Source organism: Xiphophorus maculatus, chromosome 2 (genome assembly GCF_002775205.1).
Source record: "Xiphophorus maculatus strain JP 163 A chromosome 2, X_maculatus-5.0-male, whole genome shotgun sequence".
NCBI classification, from domain to species: domain Eukaryota; kingdom Metazoa; phylum Chordata; class Actinopteri; order Cyprinodontiformes; family Poeciliidae; genus Xiphophorus; species Xiphophorus maculatus.
Genome location: NC_036444.1, coordinates 29431838 through 29451564, shown reverse-complemented (window position 1 = coordinate 29451564; position 19727 = coordinate 29431838). Strand labels below are relative to the sequence as shown.

General features: G+C 42.5%; 1 protein-coding gene across 2 annotated transcripts; it reads right to left on the bottom strand.

Annotated features, from left to right (window-relative positions):
- Positions 1-11416: 11416 nt before the first annotated feature.
- On the bottom strand, positions 11417-19430 carry cav2 (caveolin 2). 2 transcript variants are annotated; one of them, XM_023344862.1, is made up of 3 exons: positions 19161-19430; positions 17446-17636; positions 11417-12140 (listed from the first exon to the last, which is right to left on the bottom strand). In XM_023344862.1, the coding sequence occupies exons 1-3, from the start codon at positions 19308-19310 to the stop codon at positions 11990-11992; spliced, it is 492 nt and encodes a 163-aa protein (XP_023200630.1). In that variant the 5' UTR covers positions 19311-19430; the 3' UTR covers positions 11417-11989. The 2 variants fall into 2 exon arrangements, with proteins under 2 accessions (XP_023200630.1, XP_005816221.1); XM_005816164.2 differs by having other exon boundaries at positions 17446-17633; positions 19161-19426.
- Positions 19431-19727: the final 297 nt, after the last annotated feature.

Here is a 19727-nt window from a genome sequence, read left to right as displayed (position 1 = left end):
GACCAGTACAAAAACCACCCTGCTCTTCCTGAATCTGAGGTTCAACTATCCAACGGACCCTCCTCTCCAGGACCCCTGAATAGACCTTGCCAGGGAGGCTTAAGAGTGTGACCCCTATGTAATTGGAACACACCCTCTGGTCCCCCTTTTTGAATAGGGGGACCACCACCCCAGTCTGTCAATCCAGGGGAACTGCCCCCGATGTCCATGTAAAATTGCAGAGTCGCGTCAGCCAACACAACCTTACAATATCCAAAGCCTTAAGGAACTGCGGGAGAATCTCATTCCCCAACCCTCCGGGGCCCTGCCACCGAGGAGCTTTTTAACCACCTCGGCGACCTCGTCCCCAGAGATTGGAGAGCCCAACCCAGAGTCCCCAGGCTCAGCTTCCTCAATAGAAGGCATGTTGGTGGGATTGAGGAGGTCTTCGATGTATTCTGCCCACTGGCCCACAACGTCCAAGTTGAGGTCAGCAGCACACCATCCCCACTATAAACAGTGTTGGTGCTGTACTGCTTCCCCCCGCCGCCCCCCCGAGACACCGGATGGTGGACCAGAATCGCCTCGAAGCCGTGCAAAAGTCTTTCTCCATGGTCTCTCCAAACTCCTCCCACGCTCAAGTATTTGCCTCAACAACCACCCGAGCCGCATGTTGCTTCGCCCGCCGGTACCCATCAGCTGCTTCCGGTGTACCACAGGCCAAAAAGGCCCGATAGGACTCCTTCTTCAGCCTGACAGCATCCCTCACCGAAGGTGTCCACCAACGGGTTCGAGGGTTGCCGCTGCAACAGGCACCAACAACCTTGCGGCCACAGCTCTGATAAGCCGCCTCGACAATGGAGGCACAGAACATGGTCCACTCAGACTCAATGTCCAGCGACAGAACAGCGCTCGAGTTCAGATCGGGGGGGCCGTTCCTCCCAACCACGCCCCTCCAGGTCTTACTGTCATTGCCCACATGAGCGTTGAAGTCCCCCAGTAGAACAAGGGAGTCCCCAGGGGGTACGGACTGCAAGAACGGTGGGTAATCTGAACTGTCGATCGGCCCGTAAGCACAAACGACAGTCAGGACCCGACCCCCCACCTGTAGGCGGAGGGAGGCTACCCTCTCGTTCACCAGGGTAAACCCCAATGTACAGGCGCCGAGATGGGGAGCAACAAGTATGCCCACTCCTGCCCGAAGCCTCTCACCGTGGGCAACTCCAGAGTAGAAGTATGTCCAGTCCCTCTCAAGGAGACTGGTTCCAGAACCAGAGCCATGCGTCGAGGTGAGACCGACTATTTCTAGCCGGAACCTCTCAACCTCACACACTAGCTCCGGCTCCTTCCCCACCAGAGAGGTGACATTCCACGTCCCAAGAGCCAGCTTCTGCAACCAAAGATCGGACTGCTAGGGCCCCTTCCCTTGGCAGCCACCCATCACACAATGCACCCGACCCCTTTGGCCTCTCTCATAGGTGGTGGTTTACAGACCAACAGGCTGCTGCCCCGGTCCGGTCACATTCTGATCAACATGTTTCAGTATCCCAGCAGCTGACTCCAACCTGTTGACATGCTGTTGATAGTCTGTGTGAAACGAGGTGAATGTTTTTAGATCCTTCAGAAAACAGTTTGGCTGGTTTATGTGAGTCAGAACACTGAATAATTGTTGAATGGCCTGAAAGGAATGTTGTTTTCGAAGTTTTATTGTTGGTGATATCAACTCAAAATGTACATAAGACAGAAAGTACTCACTGAAAACTCTACAGCGTGTTTATAGAACCAGTCAGGATGAACAGTATCTTGTCGCTGAAGCTTCAGTGACCGACAGCTTGGCTGCTCCAGAGGTGCGTCTTCTTCTACACATTAAATATGAAATGAAAGGAGGAATTCATGAATTATTTTGCTAAAAGATTGGCCAGTGTGTGGAAACCAGCTACATTTTACTTCATTGTGTTTACTTGAGCAACTTTTTTTTAAAGTACATATACTGTATGTGTATTTTTATGCATTATACTTTTGTGAACTATTGCTACTCTTACTTGAGTAAATGGATATTCTATCCAATACATGTAACTTCAAAGAAGAAAGAACAAATGTAACTAGATGATATGGTTGTTTTGAGACAATTTTTAAGAAATATATTGATAGTAGTATAAAATGTTTTTGAAGGACATGACACACTGTAACTGGAAGATACTTTAAATATTAAAAATAAAACACACAAAAAACAATAATAAAAAAACGGAAACAAAAACCATGGACAATATAAAATAGATTGTTTTCCAGAAGATGTTATTCATCACAATGGTAATTATTGAGTCTATTTCAATTGATCGTGCAATTAATTGATTGCAGTCTTACCCAACATGACCGTTTACTAGAAAACACACAAATATCCATGGAGACATGGACGAGTTTTTTTTTTAGTGTGGAAAACCCTGACTGGCCTAAACAAAGTCTTCCTCTCACATTGGGATGAATTAGAGCGGAGGCTGAAAGTCAGACCTTCTCGTCCAGCAACAGTGTGTGACCTCACAAATGCACTTCTGAAAGAATGCCCAAAAATCTCTGATAAACACAAATCTTTCCTCCACATAGATGAAACTGTTATGTGTGTAACACATAAAACAGGCATGTGTTGCACATGTTAGGCATAAAACAAAATAATATAAAACTCTGCTGATTAATAAAGGGATTCCACTCATGGTGACATGCATGTGAAAGCAGCAGAGAGACGGTAGCGTACCTCAAATTCAAACATTTGAAGATTTGTGTGTCCAAAAACAGCTACAGTAACATCATGCACACCAATATGATGTTACTTTATTACATCACTGTGTTAATGTGTCCCTTTTAAAGTGTAACCAGTCATTGCACCAACTGGGATTTTTTTTTGCATCTGTTGCAACATGACTGATTTTACTACTGAATGCAGCATAAAAAGAAAAATTCCAGTTATTCATTTTTGATTTATTCCTCTGTTTCTTTTGTGCTTTTGCCCTTTGAGCAAAACTCAGAGAAACATTCCCACCTACATTTTATTCCCTCTTTGGTGGTTGTGGCTCAGAACTATGAAGGGCCGTTTAGGACAAAAACTATGAATGAATGAATGAATGAATGAATGAATGAATGAATGAATGACTGGGGTGAGACTTGACTTTTTCTGTGTGAGAGACTCGTGTGAGAGCTGTCACGGAAGAGGCGGGGCATAACTTGGAGATCAGATCGCCCACGCATTGATACCACAGTGACGTTAGCTTTAAGTTGGATATTGGCGCTCCACGGTGCTCAAGGTTGGTCCGATTTATGAACGCTAATTTCGGCCAGCCGTTCTCTACCGCTCCCTCCTCAAACGCTCAGAGGTTCACTTAGTGCTCTAACGCCTTACTCTGGCTCTAAGGCCGGAGTAAGGCGTTAGTATTGTGTATGAGTCTTTAGTAGTGTGTGACAGACAAAACATAGATTTTGTATTTAACGGCCCCTTATACAGAACAGATTAAAAAAAAAAGGTCCAAAGAAGAAACTACGGTACATTAACTTTCCCATAAAGATACTCTGAGCAATCCAGCTGATTGCTGAGTGACAGGCACTGACTGTGTTGCAGGTGAGCTCTGCATGCTAAGGTTCAAAAACATTATGAAGTGCAGCTTGTGTGAATTGTCCCCAGGCGTCTGTCCCCTACAGCACCAAAAAGCTTTGAGTTGATAATCTGTGGGAAGTTTCAGTGGCAGCAGTTTTAGTTTCTGACAGAACGTGTAAATGTCACTCAGAGCAGCAACAAACCTGCCCTGAGCTGAAACAGCTGAGTGTTTCTGGATTAGGGTCAGAACAAAGCTCTTATTAGAGGAGCCTTTATGGCTTTGAGATCTGCACTGTAAAACAAAATGTTTTGTTTAATGAAAGGTTTCAACTGAACATGACTTAATTCTCATCAACTTACTGTTTGGACTGATCTTAACCAAGTGGTGTGAACTTCTGGCTTAAAAAAATGCTTGATAAGTTCATCTATTTACGTTAAACTAATGCAGAAAAGTGAAGTATTTAATTGGCCAACAGCATATCCCATAATGCACTGTGCCACCACCAGCAGCAAGTAATAAAACAGCTTTTTTATTTGTCACAAAATATAGTTTTAAGGTGAAAAGGTAGACTCCAAAGCCAGTTCATGGATAATTTCCTAGCAGTGAAGCTCTTATTAGATGTTTATTGGTATTTAGGTTTGCGTACATGGAGCTGCACCAAGAGTCAGTTATATGTTCACTGTCATGACCACCTCGCTCTGACGTAGGCTGCAGCTTGGCATGTAATTTTATTAGTTTGACTGAAAACTTCTTTCTATGTTTTCTGTCAAAGTTTGATCTAAGAGACAAATAAAAAGTAGGACATGTTTCAGGGATGCAGTTTCATTTTTATACAAATAGTTTTAGGCTTTGGGTGTTTAAGAAGTTACAACATACTCCTATTATTAAGTTCATTTAAGTTATGGACATGAAGTTAAGCTAAAAATTTTGAGACAACATGTTTACAAATATTTTTTTCCAAGTAAGCAGAAATAATGAGATTTTACAGTAGAGTTGTGTGTTCTAATGCGTCATTACAGCTTACTCAAATAATATAAGCAGAATAAACTTCAGATATATAGTTTGCACATACTAACATTTTTAAGTTTTGAAAACTCAATTGTTTTTGAGGCAACAAGTTTGCATGAATATTGAATACTTAGTGAAATTCACTTATTGTGGTTTACAGAGTGTGTGGTCAGTGTGTGCTTATTGATCTCAACCAATTATGTTATGTTATGTTGCTGCAGGAGACAGAAAACTTTGAGGAATCCTAAGCAATCAAACTGGAGAAAAAAAAAAACACAATCCAGGAACAGACCGGGGGGTTAGGGGGGATGTCAGACCAATGAGGAGAGTTTTCACAAGTAGTCATGGCAACTTTAAAATATAGTCAACATCAAATGTGATGCAAGCAACATGAAGCTGCTGGAACTTCTGCAAGAATCTCCTGAATGACAGTAGCAGGTATTTGAATGCATGAGAAACTCTAAGAAGAATGGATGATCCAACCAGAGTCTGATTATATTATTCATATGCAAACCAAATATGGATATTTGGTTTGATTTGTAAGAAGAAACCAGAAACCGTCAGTGACAGAATAATGAGCGCAGCAGTCGTGTTACAAACTGTTGCCGTGGCGTTTGACAGGAAATCCAAGTTTTCTCCTCTACATCTAGCTACATAAATCGAGCCTTGCGTGAACTCAGAGAGACACTGAGGACATGCAAGGACAACTACAGGAGGAAGCTTGAGTCCAAACTCGAGCGGAACAGTGTGAAAGATGTGTGGAAAGGAATGAAGAACATCGCTGGAATGAAGGGGAAGGACACACAGGTATCTGGGAGCTGGGATAGAGAAAACCAGTTCAACCAGTTTTTCAACAGGTTTAGCTCACCTCCTGCTACTCCCCTACCACCACCATCCCCCCACACATCCACACTGCCCCAAGTTGTTCAAACCACCTACCGGCATTCTCCTGCACACCACCTCTCCTTCAGCCCCCCATCCCCCCTCCTCCCCCATCTCCACTGCAGACAACAACACCTACCCCCAGCTAACGGTGACTACAGGCCAGGTTAAGAGACAGTTGGAGCGATTGCACCAGGGGAAGGATGCAGGACCTGATGGCATTACACCACGGATCCTGAAGACCTGCTCTGGCCAGCTGTCCCCTGTACTGGCACACATGTACAACTTGAGCTTGAGGCTGTAGAGAGTCTCACTGCGGTGGAAGACATCACATGTGGTTCCTGTTCCCAAGAAGCCAAGGCCATCCGACCCAGATGACTACAGACCAGTTGCTCTCACATCTCATGTGATGAAGGTCATGGAGAGACTGGTCCTGGCCCAGCTGAGGCCTCGGGTGAGGACGTTTCTAGACCCCCTGCAATTTGCCTACCAGCCCCACTTAGGAGTTGACGATGCCATCATCTTCCTGCTGCACCAAGCACTGTCGCACCTGGATGGTGGAGGAGACACTGTGAGAATCACATTCTTTGATTTCTCCAGTGCCTTCAACACCATCCAGCCTCTGCTGCTGGGTGAGAAGCTGCGGAGGATGGGTGTCAACGACTCAGTGATCTCCTGGGTTACTGACTACTTGACAGGCAGGCCACAGTTTGTCCGTCTGGGCAGTGTCCTGTCTGATGTGGTGGTCAGTGACGTAGGAGCTTCACAGGGAACTGTGCTTTCTCCCTTTCTCTTCACCCTGTACACCACTGATTTCCAGTACAACTCTGAGTCATGTCACCTACAGAAGTTTTCTGATGACTCAGCGGTTGTCGGGTGTATAGGGGATGGAGGGGAGGGGGAGTACAGGACACTGGTGGACAGCTTTGTGGAGTGGTCTGACCAGAATCACCTGAGGCTCAACATTAGTAAGACCAGAGAGATGGTGATTGACTTCAGAAGGAAGAAGATACCTTCACGGCCACTGAAGATCAAAGGGGAAGTGGTGGAGGAGGTGGAGGATTACAAATACCTGGGAGTTGTAATCGGCAACAGACTGGACTGGGCATCTAACACTGACGCTGTGTGCAAGAAGGGGATGAGCAGACTCTATTTTTTAAGGAAGCTGAGATCCTTCAATGTGTGCAGCAAGATGTTGGAGACCTTTTATCACAGTGTTGTTGCCGGTGCCATCTTCTTTGCTGTTGTGTGTTGGGGAAGCAGCATCAGAGTCAGCGACTCTAATAGACTGGACAAAATCATCAGGAAAGCTGGCTCTGTACTGGGACTAAGGCTGGAGTCCCTGGAAACTGTGGTGGAGAGGAGGACACTGAAGAAGGTTCTGTCTATTATGGACAATAAACAGCACCCTCTCCACCACATAGTGGACAGACAGCGGAGCACCTTCTCACATAGGCTGCTCCAGCTCCGCTGTCGTAGGGACAGATACAGGAAATCCTTCCTGCCACATGCCATCTCACTGTACAATAAAAGCTAAATCATTGTTCTGCACTAATCAGTCCAATTTTGCACAACTGCACTGTGACACACTTGCTGTACATATATTTACATTTACATATCTACATTTTTTGGATCTTTGCAAGGACTGCTCTTAAGTTGTTTCTTATATTAACAGCATTTTATATTTTATTTTTATTTTTTATTTGGTCTACAATTGCTACTCAGTGGTAGTTGTTATTGTGTCTTGTCTCTATGCTGCAACTGCGAAGTAATTTCCCTGCTGGGATGAATAAAGTAATTCTATTCTATTCTATTCTATTAACCTGCTATTTCTGTTGAGAGGTGTACCTAATAAAGTGGCCAGTGAGGGTTTAATGCTGTTCCGTGCTGTACAGTGGTAATAGCCGAGTGTACGGGATTACATATATATGAAACATCATAGTGTTATGAATATTCATGAAACGACAAAAAAACATTGAAATCCTGCTGGAACACAAACGGATGACATCATATTGATTATGTTATTGATTATCTTATTGGCTATATTTTAGCTTTAGGCACTAAGTGCTCGCAGTACAAAGTCGCCTCCTTTCCAAAAGCAGCAGGATTTATTTTTTTCACTGCACTGACCCTCATTAAAACCCTGCTGGTTATTCCACCAAATATTGATTTCTGAACTCTTCCTGAGTTGAAATATTAATATTGTTGTTTCTTAATGAATATGAATGAACTTGTTTTCTTTGCATTATTATAAGTCTGAAAGCACTGCATCTTTTGTGTTATTTTGACCATTTCTCATTTTCTGCAAACAAATACTAAAGTTTTGCTTGGAATTTCAGTAGTTTATAGAATAAAACAAAATGTTAATTTTACTCAAACTGTATAAAAAGTAAAATCAGAGAAAGTGGTAATTTTGCTGTGGTCTCTTCATTTCTTCCACAGCTGTATTTAGGAATCACTAAATACATTAAGCACCTTTTGAACTTCCCTAAACAATTCTAAAGAGCAAAGGATTTTTTAAAATAAAAGTTGAGACTTTTTTTTCAGCTGTAGAGGAGTCAAATAAAAGCTGCAGAGTGAGCAGGTTTCTCTCTCAGCCCTACTTCACCCCTGATTTTCCAAAATTGAAGAAGGTGACAATTTATGTTGGTATGCAGTCCTGACTTGGTGAGCCATCAGCCTGCAGGCGGCACACGGTGTATTTCACACTGCTGTATTTGTTACTGCGATAACTTTGATCTGATCTGGATGAAGTAGCACAAGGAACATGACGGCAGACATTTTTTGTACCAGGAGTGCTGTTCATCACAAATTCCTTCAGCTGAGGACAGGTTCCCATAGCAACCCAAGTTGAGTTACAAACGCTGCGCAGACCTGCAGGTCTGACAGTGGAGCCTCGGGTGATGTGTCATTAACACACAGCTCAGATTTGTTGAGGAAAGTGTCTTAGGCAATATGAGTGAAGATGATTTATGAGACTTTCTGGCAGTCGCATAACTCAACCATCTCATCTCCTGCAACTAAATAACAAGAAATCTCACACAACTGTTTCCTCAAGGGGAAAATGAATCTTTATTTTAGATAACTTACACATGGTGTCCTTCAGTTTCCATCATAACAGTAAATCAAGTCAGAAAGCAAATAAATAATGTGAGAACTGAGTTGGATTTGTTATTTTCATGTCTACATGCATAGCTGCTCTGTAGTGTCATGGGGAAAATAAAATAAAAGCCTTCACCTGTCTGCCCAGATCATCATAAAACCTTATCTGGAAATATATGTCTGCATTCAAAAATATTTTTTTTTTGCCCAGTTCTGATCCCAAAGAGACCCCCAAAAAATGACATCTGAGCCTCTTCCATATGTGGTACTGAATAGTATACTAACCCGACAGTATTCAAAGTCTCCTCAGTTTGAACTGCTGTGTTGTACTTAATCCAATTTTTACGTCACTGATACTTTGGCAAACAGAACGAATGTGTTTGTCAAAGTAAAGTTTGCCAAAGTTCTCTTACCTTTTCACCTTGATCATTAGATCTGCAGTCCAGATAAGTTCTAATAGGAATTCCTCCATGTAGAAACGCTTTAAGCAACGTTGATTTTAACTGTCTCTTCACTTAAGCGTCAAAATTTCAAACTGCATATTAACGTGTTGTAAAAAGAACATCAAAGCAAAGTTTTACATTAATTCAGAGGAATATCAATAACTGCATTTCCATCAACCATAAAATTGTGCAAATTGAAAATTCGAAAATAAATTTGGAAAATGGAGATGCGTCAATTGGGGGGAGGGGGGGTGGAACCCTCTCACTTTTCAATAAAAAGTTTTTGCACTCGGATGTGATGGTTTTTCTACAGAAGAAAAAGAGGGCCACTGGAAGAAAAAAATAATAATTCTGACTTTCGTTGAGGAAAGTGTCTTTCAGATTCTCAGATCTTTTTTTCAGATTAAAGTCAGAATAATTTTTCTTTCTTTTTCAGTGTTCCTAACACTCGCCCATATTTTTCAACCATACTGAAATAAACGTATTTCACAAAACTGCGATGGAAACACTTTTTTCGCATCATGCGAGTCACATGATCAACAGCCGGCTATTACTACTGATGGAAACTACAAAGAAGAAGTCAACAGGAAGTGGAAAGAGAGCTAGTGCCATGGATGAATTATGAATACTTCTCATGTCCGTCACTGCCATGATTTTTTTAATGACTTACCAGGTGAATTAGCTTATTTACATGTGATTTTAATTTAATTTCTTAATGTATGGAAAAATAGCAATTGCAAAATTGTGTATTTTTGGCATCAGGACAACATAAGACGTTGGCTTCCAGGTCTGTTATTGCGTCACCAGTTCTTTTCAAACCATCAACAGGAAAAACAGAAAGAGCAGTTTTACAACTTAAATTTCCCCAAACGGTTGCAAACACTAAAACATATGAAATCATTCCTGGATGCCTTTCGATTTGCAGCTGTAGTTTGTTTTGCCTGAACCAGAGTCTCAGTCACAGACAGAAAACGCCTCAATCTCACAGAGGTTCACTTCTGTAGATGTGTGTCATTCAGGAATACAGCATGTCTCCTTCCCAGATGAGCTGCAGCATATTCTGGCATTTTAAAATAATAAAATAGATGCCCAGCATTAAGGTCAATCTCATGTAAATTCATCACAGTAGATATGTTAGTAAATGCCTGCAAATGTGCAAATGCTGCATTTTAGCTTTTAATAGCTAGATAGACTTCTGCCATATAATGCATTTTCTCTTTCAGCTCACTACATTTAGCTTATAGTTGAATAGTTTGCAATATATATAACTTACATATGTTTATAGAGCAGAAAAATTACATCTACTAACATGTCAGGAAGTTAGTCTTAACTGATTCTTTAAGCTTGAACAGAAATGGAATGACAAGAATGATTTTTGGTCACAATTTCAAACACAACTGTATTTGATGGTTCTCAAAAGGTCCATGTCATATCGAACATGAATGATTATTACCCATAAAAAACACAAACTGTGGATGTGTTCCTGATTACTTAAAATGCATCTGCCCTGTCTGAACCTTAGTCAATATATTTTTGGAATACTGAGTTTTCTGAAGCATTCCAAAGCAGTCAACATCATCTAAGGTAAGCAGGTAAGACTGTCATCTAGTCCCGGACAATCTCACATAATTGTTGTTCATTTGTAAATATTGTCAGATAACTACAACAGTCTGGATAATTTTTCTCCTCAAATGCTTCAGTAAAATTCACCTGAACATTAGTCAGAAACGATTAGCTGTCGGCTGAATCCAAAGAAAACTAGATCAACTACCAAGAGTGTAACTCTAAGTCCAATTGTTAAGACTTGGGTTCTTATGAATGTAAGAATAAGTAAGAGAGTTTTAAAATTATTTCCAATAAGTGTAAAACATCCCAGTTCAAATTTGATGACTACATCTCACCAAAAACGTAATAAAAATATTGTTTTTGTGGTTCTTCAATAAAAAAGCTTCCATCAACCTGGTATTGCAAAATATATATATATATATATATATATATATATATATATATATATATATATATATATATATATATATATATATATATATATATATATATATATATATATATATATATATATATATATATATATATATATATATATATATATATATAAATCTGTTTAGTGTTGAATACGGCATTCAGGTTTGATCTTCCTGAGTATTTTAGATCTGAACTAAAGATGACACAGCAGAGGTTCGGTAAAAAAGCTAACTTTAGCGTCAGTAGCAGCTAACAGTTAGCTTGTCCATCATGACATCTTGACAATTGTGACCATCTTGGTAAATATTTCACCAAATGCAGTACAGACTCACAAAGAAACTCAGAAATAGCCCTTCAGCTCTGGAAGCTCTAAAATTTGATGCAAATGGCTGACAACGGTTAACTTTACAGACATCGAAGGCTGACACACAATGCTAAGATGGTGGAAACTTGTTTTTTTTTTATTTTTACTACTACTGAAGCAGAATGTTGTTAGTTCAACAATCTTTAACAGTCAACTCCATCAACGCAACAAGAAAACCAACTCCAAAACAACTTCCTTCCTCACTTCAAAATAAGACTCAAATTTAGCACCAACCTGCAGCCTAAAGCACACGACTTCATGTCTGAGGCTCGGGACCGCCGCTAACAAAGTCACATGATGACAGCAACTATATGAGACAATCTTCATTAAAACAGGAAATATTCCTTTACTAGCTAGTCATCAATACTCCACCCAAATCCACTTCAGAGGAATCAACAACCAGAACAATTTGTTATAAAACCCAAGTAAATGCTACAGAAGCTTCTCTCTCTCCTACAAAGGAGTCTGCTAAAGCAAGATGAGGTTTTGTGGTCATGCTCTAACCTTCCTTTTCCCCATGATTGTCTTTTATTTTGCACACGTCTTTCTGTATCTTATATTAAACTTTTTAAGAGCTCACGTCTCCCTCGCCCTTTTGTAACTTTTTCCAACAACTCAGGGAAAAGTTAAAGCAGATGTCTGCTTCAGTTCTCTGGGGTTTGAATCTGAATGGAGGACAAACATTTCCCCAGACTCTGGAACAGCGGAGCTATGAAAATGTCCGTCAGACTCCTCCATATCTTCTGCGCTGAAGGCAGGAGCATCATGAAGCTCTGGACCACTGGCATCACCAGCCTGCACAGACAAAAAGAATAAAATCTCATGAAGTCGAAATAAAATGAGGAAAAAACTCCCACTGATATGAGAATAAAGTTGTACAGCAAAAAAGTCATAACAGTAGAAGGAAGAAAAGTTGCTATAATGAGAATAAACTCAAAGCAATTGAAGAATAAAGTTGGACGACAATAAAGTCGCAATAATACAAGTTATTATTAACACAACTTTTTTCAAGTAATTTTGAAACTTTTTTCTGGTAATATTTTGTCTTTATTCTAGTAGCATCACAACTTTATTGTAATAATATTCTAACTTACTTAAGTCATAATATTAAAGTCAAAATTAAAAAAAAAAAAACCTTTTCATCTGGCTTTCATATTCTGCTGTAGAAGTACTGGAGAAGAACAACCTGGAAGCTGATCGGCGATGATTTCATATTTTAAAAATAATAATAATAATGATTGGTTTATAATTCATTAGCGTTTAACAGTCTGGTCTCTCCATCCCTAATAGTTGCATCAAAAGTAAGCTATTTAAGAAAAGAAACCTATAAAATGACATATTACCATGCCATACAGCCATTTCCTCAAGTTATCCTCTCAATCTCTGTAAGATGAAATCCCAGCTGTGATTTTTTGATATATCATCTAAAATGTAGACGTTAAATTTACACCATGCTTTAAACTACGTTTGCTCTGTGAGAGATGGCTTGTTTACATGGAGACAACAGGATTCACGATGGCACAACGAATTGGCAACATTGAAAATAGAGGCAGGAGAAAGAACATTCGGGTGATCGGTTCAAAAGAAGGGATAGAGGCTGATAGAGCCCTAAAATTCTTTTAAAAATGGCTGCCCGGACTTCTACAAGACTAAGAGCGGCTGGATCAAGCTCAAGAGGACGCACCACACACTGGCTCCACAGCCCGGGCCTACAGAGACCAAGACCGGTGCTGATCAGATTTCATTACTACCGAGATCAACAGCAGATACTCGAAGCCGCTCGGCGTGAGGGGGGCAGAGACTAGCCCCTGATGTATCAGAACTCTGAGATCATGTTCTTCCAGGATTCTTCGGCAGACACCATGCGCAGGCGGAAAGGATTCGATGCGGTAAAGAGATGGTTGTGGGAGGCAGGCATCCAGTGCTCCCTTCTTTACCCGGCCAGGTTAAGGATTGTGTCTGTCCGCCCGCCCGCCCAAGAGGCAGGGAGGCTTAAAAGTGTGACCCCTATGTAATTGGAACACACCCTCTGGTCCCCCTTTTTGAATAGGGGGACCACCACCCCAGTCTGTCAATCCAGGGGAACTGCCCCCGATGTCCATGCGATATTGCAGAGTCGCGTAAGCCAACACAACCCTACAACATCCAGAGCCTTAAGGAACTCAGGGCGGATCTCATCCACACCCGGGGCCTTGCCACCGAGGAGCTTTTTAACCACCTCGGCGACCTCGTCCCCAGAGATTGGAGAGCCCAACCCAGAGTCCCCAGGCTCAGCTTCCTCAATGGAAGGCATGTTGGTGGGATTGAGGAGGTCTTCAAAGTACTCTGCCCACCGGCCCACAATGTCCCGAGTAGAGGTCAGCAGCACACCATCCCCACTATAAACAGTGTTGGTGCTCTACTGCTTCCCTCTCCTGAGATGCCGGATGGTGGACCAGAATCGCCTCGAAGCCGTGCGGAAGTCTTTCTCCATGGCCTCTCCAAACTCCTCCCATGCCCGAGTTTTTGCCTCAGCAACCACCCGAGCCGCATGCCGCTACGCCCGCCGGTACCCATCAGCTGCTTCCGGAGTCCCACAGGCCTAAAAGGCCAGATAGGACTCCTGACAGCATCCCTTACCCTCCATCCCTTGTCCACCAATGGGTTTGAGGGTTGCTGCTGCGACAGGCACTGACAACCTTGCGGCCACAGCTCCGATCGGCCGCCTCGACAATGGAGGCACGGAACACGGTCCACTCAGACTCCATGTCCCCCACCTCCCCCGGGACGTGTTCGAAGTTTTGCTGGAGATGGGAGTTAAAGCTCCGTCTCACAGGGGATTCCGCCAGACGTTCCCAGCAGACCCTCACAACACGTTTGGGCCTGCCAGGTCTGACCGGCTTCCTCCCCCACCACCGGAGCCAACTCACCACCAGGTAGTTGTCAGTGGACAGCTCCGCACCTCTCTTCACCCGAGTGTTCAAGACATACGGCCGCAGATCTGATGAAACGATGGCAAAGTCGATCATCGAACTGCGGCCTAGGGTGCCCTGGTGCCAAGTGCACATATAGACACCCTTATGCTTGAACATGGCGTTCGTTATGGACAATCCATGACGAGCACAGAAGTCCAACAACAGAACACCACTCGAGTTCAGATCGGGGGGGCCGTTCCTCCCAACCACGCCCCTCCAGGTCTCACTGTCATTGCCCACGTGAGCGTTGAAGTCCCCCAGCAGAACAAGGGAGTCCCCAGGAGGAGCACTCTCCAGTACCCCCTCTAAGGACTCCAAAAAGGGTGGGTAATCTGAACTGTCGTTCAGCCCATAAGCACAAACGACAGTCAGGACCCGTCCCCTCACCCGTAGGCGGAGGAAGTAAACCCCAACGTACAGGCGCCGAGATGGGGAGCAACAAGTATGCCCACTCCTGCCTGACGCCTCACACCTTGGGCAACTCCAGAGTGGAAGTATGTCCAGCCCCTCTCAAGGAGACTGGTTCCAGAACCAGAGCCATGTGTCGAGGCGAGACCGACTATTTCTAGCCAGAACCTCTCGACCTCACACACTAGCTCCGGCTCCTTCCCCACCAGAGAGGTGACATTCCACGTCCCAAGAGGGTTCTGCAACCGAAGATCGGACCGCCAGGGTCCACTCCCTCGGCTGCCACCCATCACACAATGCACCCAACCCCTTTGGGCCCTCTCACGGGTGGTGGGCCCATGGGACGGGGGGGCCTACGTTTCCTCTTCGGCTGGTGTCGTTCATCATTGGGGTCTTCGGGCTGCGTTTTGTCTGGTCCCTCACCTAGGACCTGTCTGCCTTGGGTGACCCTACCAGGGGCATGAAGCCCCAGACAGCATAGCTCCTAGGATCATTGGGGCACTCAAACCCCTCCACCACGATAAGGTGGCAGCCCAAGGAGAGGATGGGGAAGCAAAGATTTTTTATTTCATCGGATAAAGCAATGGAGTTTATGGACAGTTTAGGCTGAAATAACGTCAGAGGAAGATCATGGAGGCAAACGCTCTGGACTGGACAGTGTCAGGGGTCTGATCTCTAAGCATGTTCTGATTCTTTTTCTTGTCCTCTTCACACATAAGAACAAGTGATGTGAGAAATTATGATTATGACTCATTTCAATCTGATCTGCTCAGCTGTACTTTCTTGTGATTTTTAGTGGTGCGCGGCAACGATAGATATGTGATGGACCTTCTCTTTTGGGTTCGTTTACCTGTGTGTGTCTTCATCAGGGAGATGAAACACACGTGCTTGGTTAAGGAAGCAATTTCCATTTACACCCTTTGTCCAGAACCCTGACTTTCCTCCGGGTATGTTAGATGCAGGTTTGGGGGGATGGGTGGCTAAAGGTGTTTCCTCTTTGGGCTGTCTTTTTAAGGAGGGGATCCTCATGTCTTTTAATCAAGTTGTGGAAGCCTTTGGAGTAGGAAAAATATCCTCTTCCTTTCTTCCAGCTAAGAGACTTTGTTAAAAAAGAAACAACTCCATTCAGGGACACTGAGGTTTTGGGCTTTGAAAAACTGTTTTTTGGAACTACTCAGTATGTGCTACAAAACATTGATGTCACTTATCAACTCTGGCCCAGGCCTGTGGAGGAGAGCTGAATATCCAGATTACTGATGAAATGTGGAGCAGTATTTGGAGCTCTGCCAGAAAAATGACTACTTGTCATTGCTCCTGGGCATTGCAACTTAAATTACTACATTTTGCTCACTTGGCCCCAAACCAGATGTCTATGTTTAAACCAGGGTCCTCTTCGCTGTGTCCTAAATGCAAAATACATGAAGGCAGCCTCTTTGGTCATGCCCCAAGATCCAGATATACTGGGAATCTATTCTGGTTGAGACTAGGAAAATGATCAAAACTAATCAAACTAATATTGATCTTGATCCAGTGTCTCTTCTCCTTGGTCTGCCAAATAAACATATCCAAAATCAAAGCAAGATTAAGTTGTATAATGTCCTAATTTTCTGTGCTCAAAAGAATATTTTGTTACAATGAATTTCTAATAAGTCTCCTACTATTTTTGGGTGGAAGAAGTTTATTTTGAATATATCCCTTTAGACTTTCTAACATGCCTCGTCCACTCAAAGACTGACAATTTTGGACGCATATGGAAGCCCTTCTTGGACTATGCTGAAGGACACGTGTCCACCATCTTGTCTCAAGCATTTCTAAATGTTTAGACATCATTATATAATGATGGAAGTGTGTATGCCTCTTATCTTATCTTATCTTATCTTATCTTATCTTATCTTATCTTATCTTATCTTATCTTTTTGTCTCCTCTGGACTGCACTGCTGAGCTTTTGTTCTGTTATGTTGTTGTTATTAAACAAAAAATTAATAAACATATCTATAAAAAAGACTCAAAAATTATAAGTCAAATGTTGATCAAATCTTAACTCTGGTCGTTAGAAAACGTCTTTAAAAAAAACAAAAAAAACCAATCGCATTAGATTTCTCTGGATTCGGCCCCGTTGTTGGTTATCAAACATTCTAATAGTAATATCCAGATTTCACGTCACAAGTTCAGTCAAAATAAATCAGACAAAAACAAAATCATATCAGCTTTTCTACAGCATCTTCCCTGGATCCAGATGGAAAATTTCATAAAACTCAGTCTGGATTATTTAATCTGCTCTGGGCTCTGGTAGCAGCTCATCGTCTCTCTGATGAATTCCTCTGACATTGTGCTGAAGTTTCTCTGCTCTGCTCCACGAGCAAACTAAGAAAGTTCCACTCTGGTCTGAAAAATGGACTTTAATTGATGCTGAAAAGCTGTCTGTCTGCTGGAGCAAACAGGGCTTTATTTTTTTATTTTTTATTTTTTGAGCTACCAGTGGAGTTCAACATTCCTCCAAAGTTTCCAGGCAGTGCTTGTATGTGTATTTAAAACCATTTTCCATTACGTCTTCATGCATGAAGTTGAGGGTTATGAACCTCTTGAATAATGTATAATATAAAACCCAATAAATGTATTTCAGCTTTACGTCTTTAGGGTGGAAACTCCAAGTTGTTGTTGGGATTTAATCTTTGTTTTCTGTCTCTGATGTGAGACCTGGAGAAGGAGCGTAATGAGACGGGGGACGTGTCCTCACCAGACATGGACGCAGCTCAGCACTCCGAAGAGCAGCCCCAGTGTGAAGGCCATGGGAATGGCCAGCAGGGTGGTCAGCAGCCGGTAGAAGAAGAACTTGACCAGCTCGAAGGTGGCGTGGCTCCCGATCCAAACTCTGTCGAAGCTGTGGGCGGAGCTCGGCTCGCCGATCACGTCCTCGAAACCCACCTGCTGAGACACTACGATCAGAGCCGGCCCAAGTCAGAAGCAACTAAACACCTGTTCAGAGCACTAAAAAAACCAGCTGGGGCCCCCAACAGCACATTCATTACTATACATGTCTAAATGTTGCTGCTGTGTCAAATAATTTCAAATGGAATATAAATTTGTTTTGTTGTTTTTTTTCCCCAAATTGACATGTTTCCATTAGTCAAATAAATGTTTGTGATTTCAATGCAGACACAGCTACTGACTGATCACTACATGAAGTGTTCGCTACAGCCTGGACAGTCCAACACACCACAACATAAAGGTGGACAGGACAAAGAATTTAGAGAGACCAGTCGACCGACAGTAGAATCAACGCAAAAACAAAACAAAACGACAGAACAAATCGATTTATTCTAGAAAATTATTTCAGTATTTTTTCAGAAATGGAGACTGTACACTGCCCACCAACCTCTGAAGACAGGCACCAGCCACTACCGGACCCTGCAAGGATAAGTGACCAGAGCCAACTATTTACTTTCACTAAATGTGGAATTAATGAAGTATTTTTGAATTGAACTGAAATTGAATTAAATAACTTCTGTTAATTTTGAGAATTTTGCTCATAGCTAATTAAAGTTCAAAATTAGGTTTTGCTGAATACTAGAATATTTAATAAGAGCCATAAAAAATGTATATAAATCATGAAGAACATCATTGACTTAATGGTTGTCCATTGATTCTCCTTCCAAAAATGGTGTAGTGCACTAACGTAGCTGAAAAAGAAGTTGCCTTTTCTGTTTTGCTGTTAAGTGGAAGGTTTAGTGGAAAGAAAAAGGTCCAAAGTAGCAGCCATCTGCTAGGAAAAGTTAAAGAAGATCATGTGTTCTTGTTCCATCAGACTTTACAGAGATGCTGATTTCCACTCGGCAGCTGCCCACACGTCCATAGATGGTTTATCAGTGGATTTGACTGGATTTCCTTCATTCCTAAAAAGACTCACAGGCTGGACAAATACTGACTGCAAATATTGTACAGTACACAGACAAAATTTTTATTAGGCTGATATTTCTGTGTAAAAAAATAATGTTCATAATAATAATGCAATTTTGTATAACCTGAATTATCTGCGTTTAAAGTAAAAAAAAATAAATAAAAAAAATAAATAAAAATAAACTTATGTCACTACGTATGCAATGCATTTTTGTTTCATGCAGTGCTTTAGTTTGTTTTGATATTGGATTACTGAAGTGGGATCCCGCATACACTTAGGTTTCTCTGACAAAAGCCAAAGCGCCAAGCGATTAACCTTGAAAAACGAGCAACAAAAACCTGCAGGCCGGAAATAGTTTAGAGATGATGGATGCACGCGCAGGCAGCGACTTCCAGGTATTCATGAAACTGATGACCATCCTCACAATGACGACCACAACAACAAAACGCTCACAGTGAAGTAATAATATGAGTGATTAATCAAGGTGTAGAAACGTCGACGTCGCCTCGGACGTTTTCACTTTCAGAGTCTCCGTGCGCGCGCGCAGACTTTACCTTCAGATGCGTGTTGATCTCGTTTGGATCCCGATCCGGCGCCTTCGAGTACACCTTCCCTTTCTTCATCAGAATGGGCTCTATGGACAGGTTGTACTCGTCCTCGTCCATAATTATGCTGGTGTCCAGCTTTTCCTTCTCCACACCCATGTCGTGTCGAGACAGAGGCGGACAGACGGTGCGCTGAGGGCGGCAGAGTGCGCCGGACTGAGCGCCACCCCGCCCCGCAGGGAAAGCAGCGCGGCGGGGAGCCGCAGCTCGGTGATGAGAGTCGCTCTGTGCAGCAGACAACAGACCTCCAGTTATGTTGAAACACACATCCTCTAAGGTCCGTTTCGGTTGCACAAAAATGCTACTTAAAGCCAAGTTCTTTTAAAATGTTTTTAAAACTATTTTTACAGTTGAAATATTGATTTTCCTGAAGAGTGATTTCATAAAGACATAGTGAGATCAGAGGCGGCCCCAGGTTCTAACTCCTTTTTATATGGTCAGTATTATGTAAAATTGACTTTTTGAGCTTTACATCATGTTATAATTTTGTTCCCTGATCAAAAACATTCCTGAAGT

Excerpts from the sequence above, each read along its gene's own strand:
- cav2 (XM_023344862.1), bottom strand. The coding sequence starts at position 19,310 with ATGGGTGTGGAGAAGGAAAAGCTGGACACCAGCATAATTATGGACGAG. Across the intron at positions 17,637-19,160 it reads AGATCAACACGCATCTGAAG|CAGGTGGGTTTCGAGGACGT; the intron begins GTAAAGTCTGCG and ends GTAGTGTCTCAG. Across the intron at positions 12,141-17,445 it reads CTGAGCTGCGTCCATGTCTG|GCTGGTGATGCCAGTGGTCC; the intron begins GTGAGGACACGT and ends TTGTCTGTGCAG.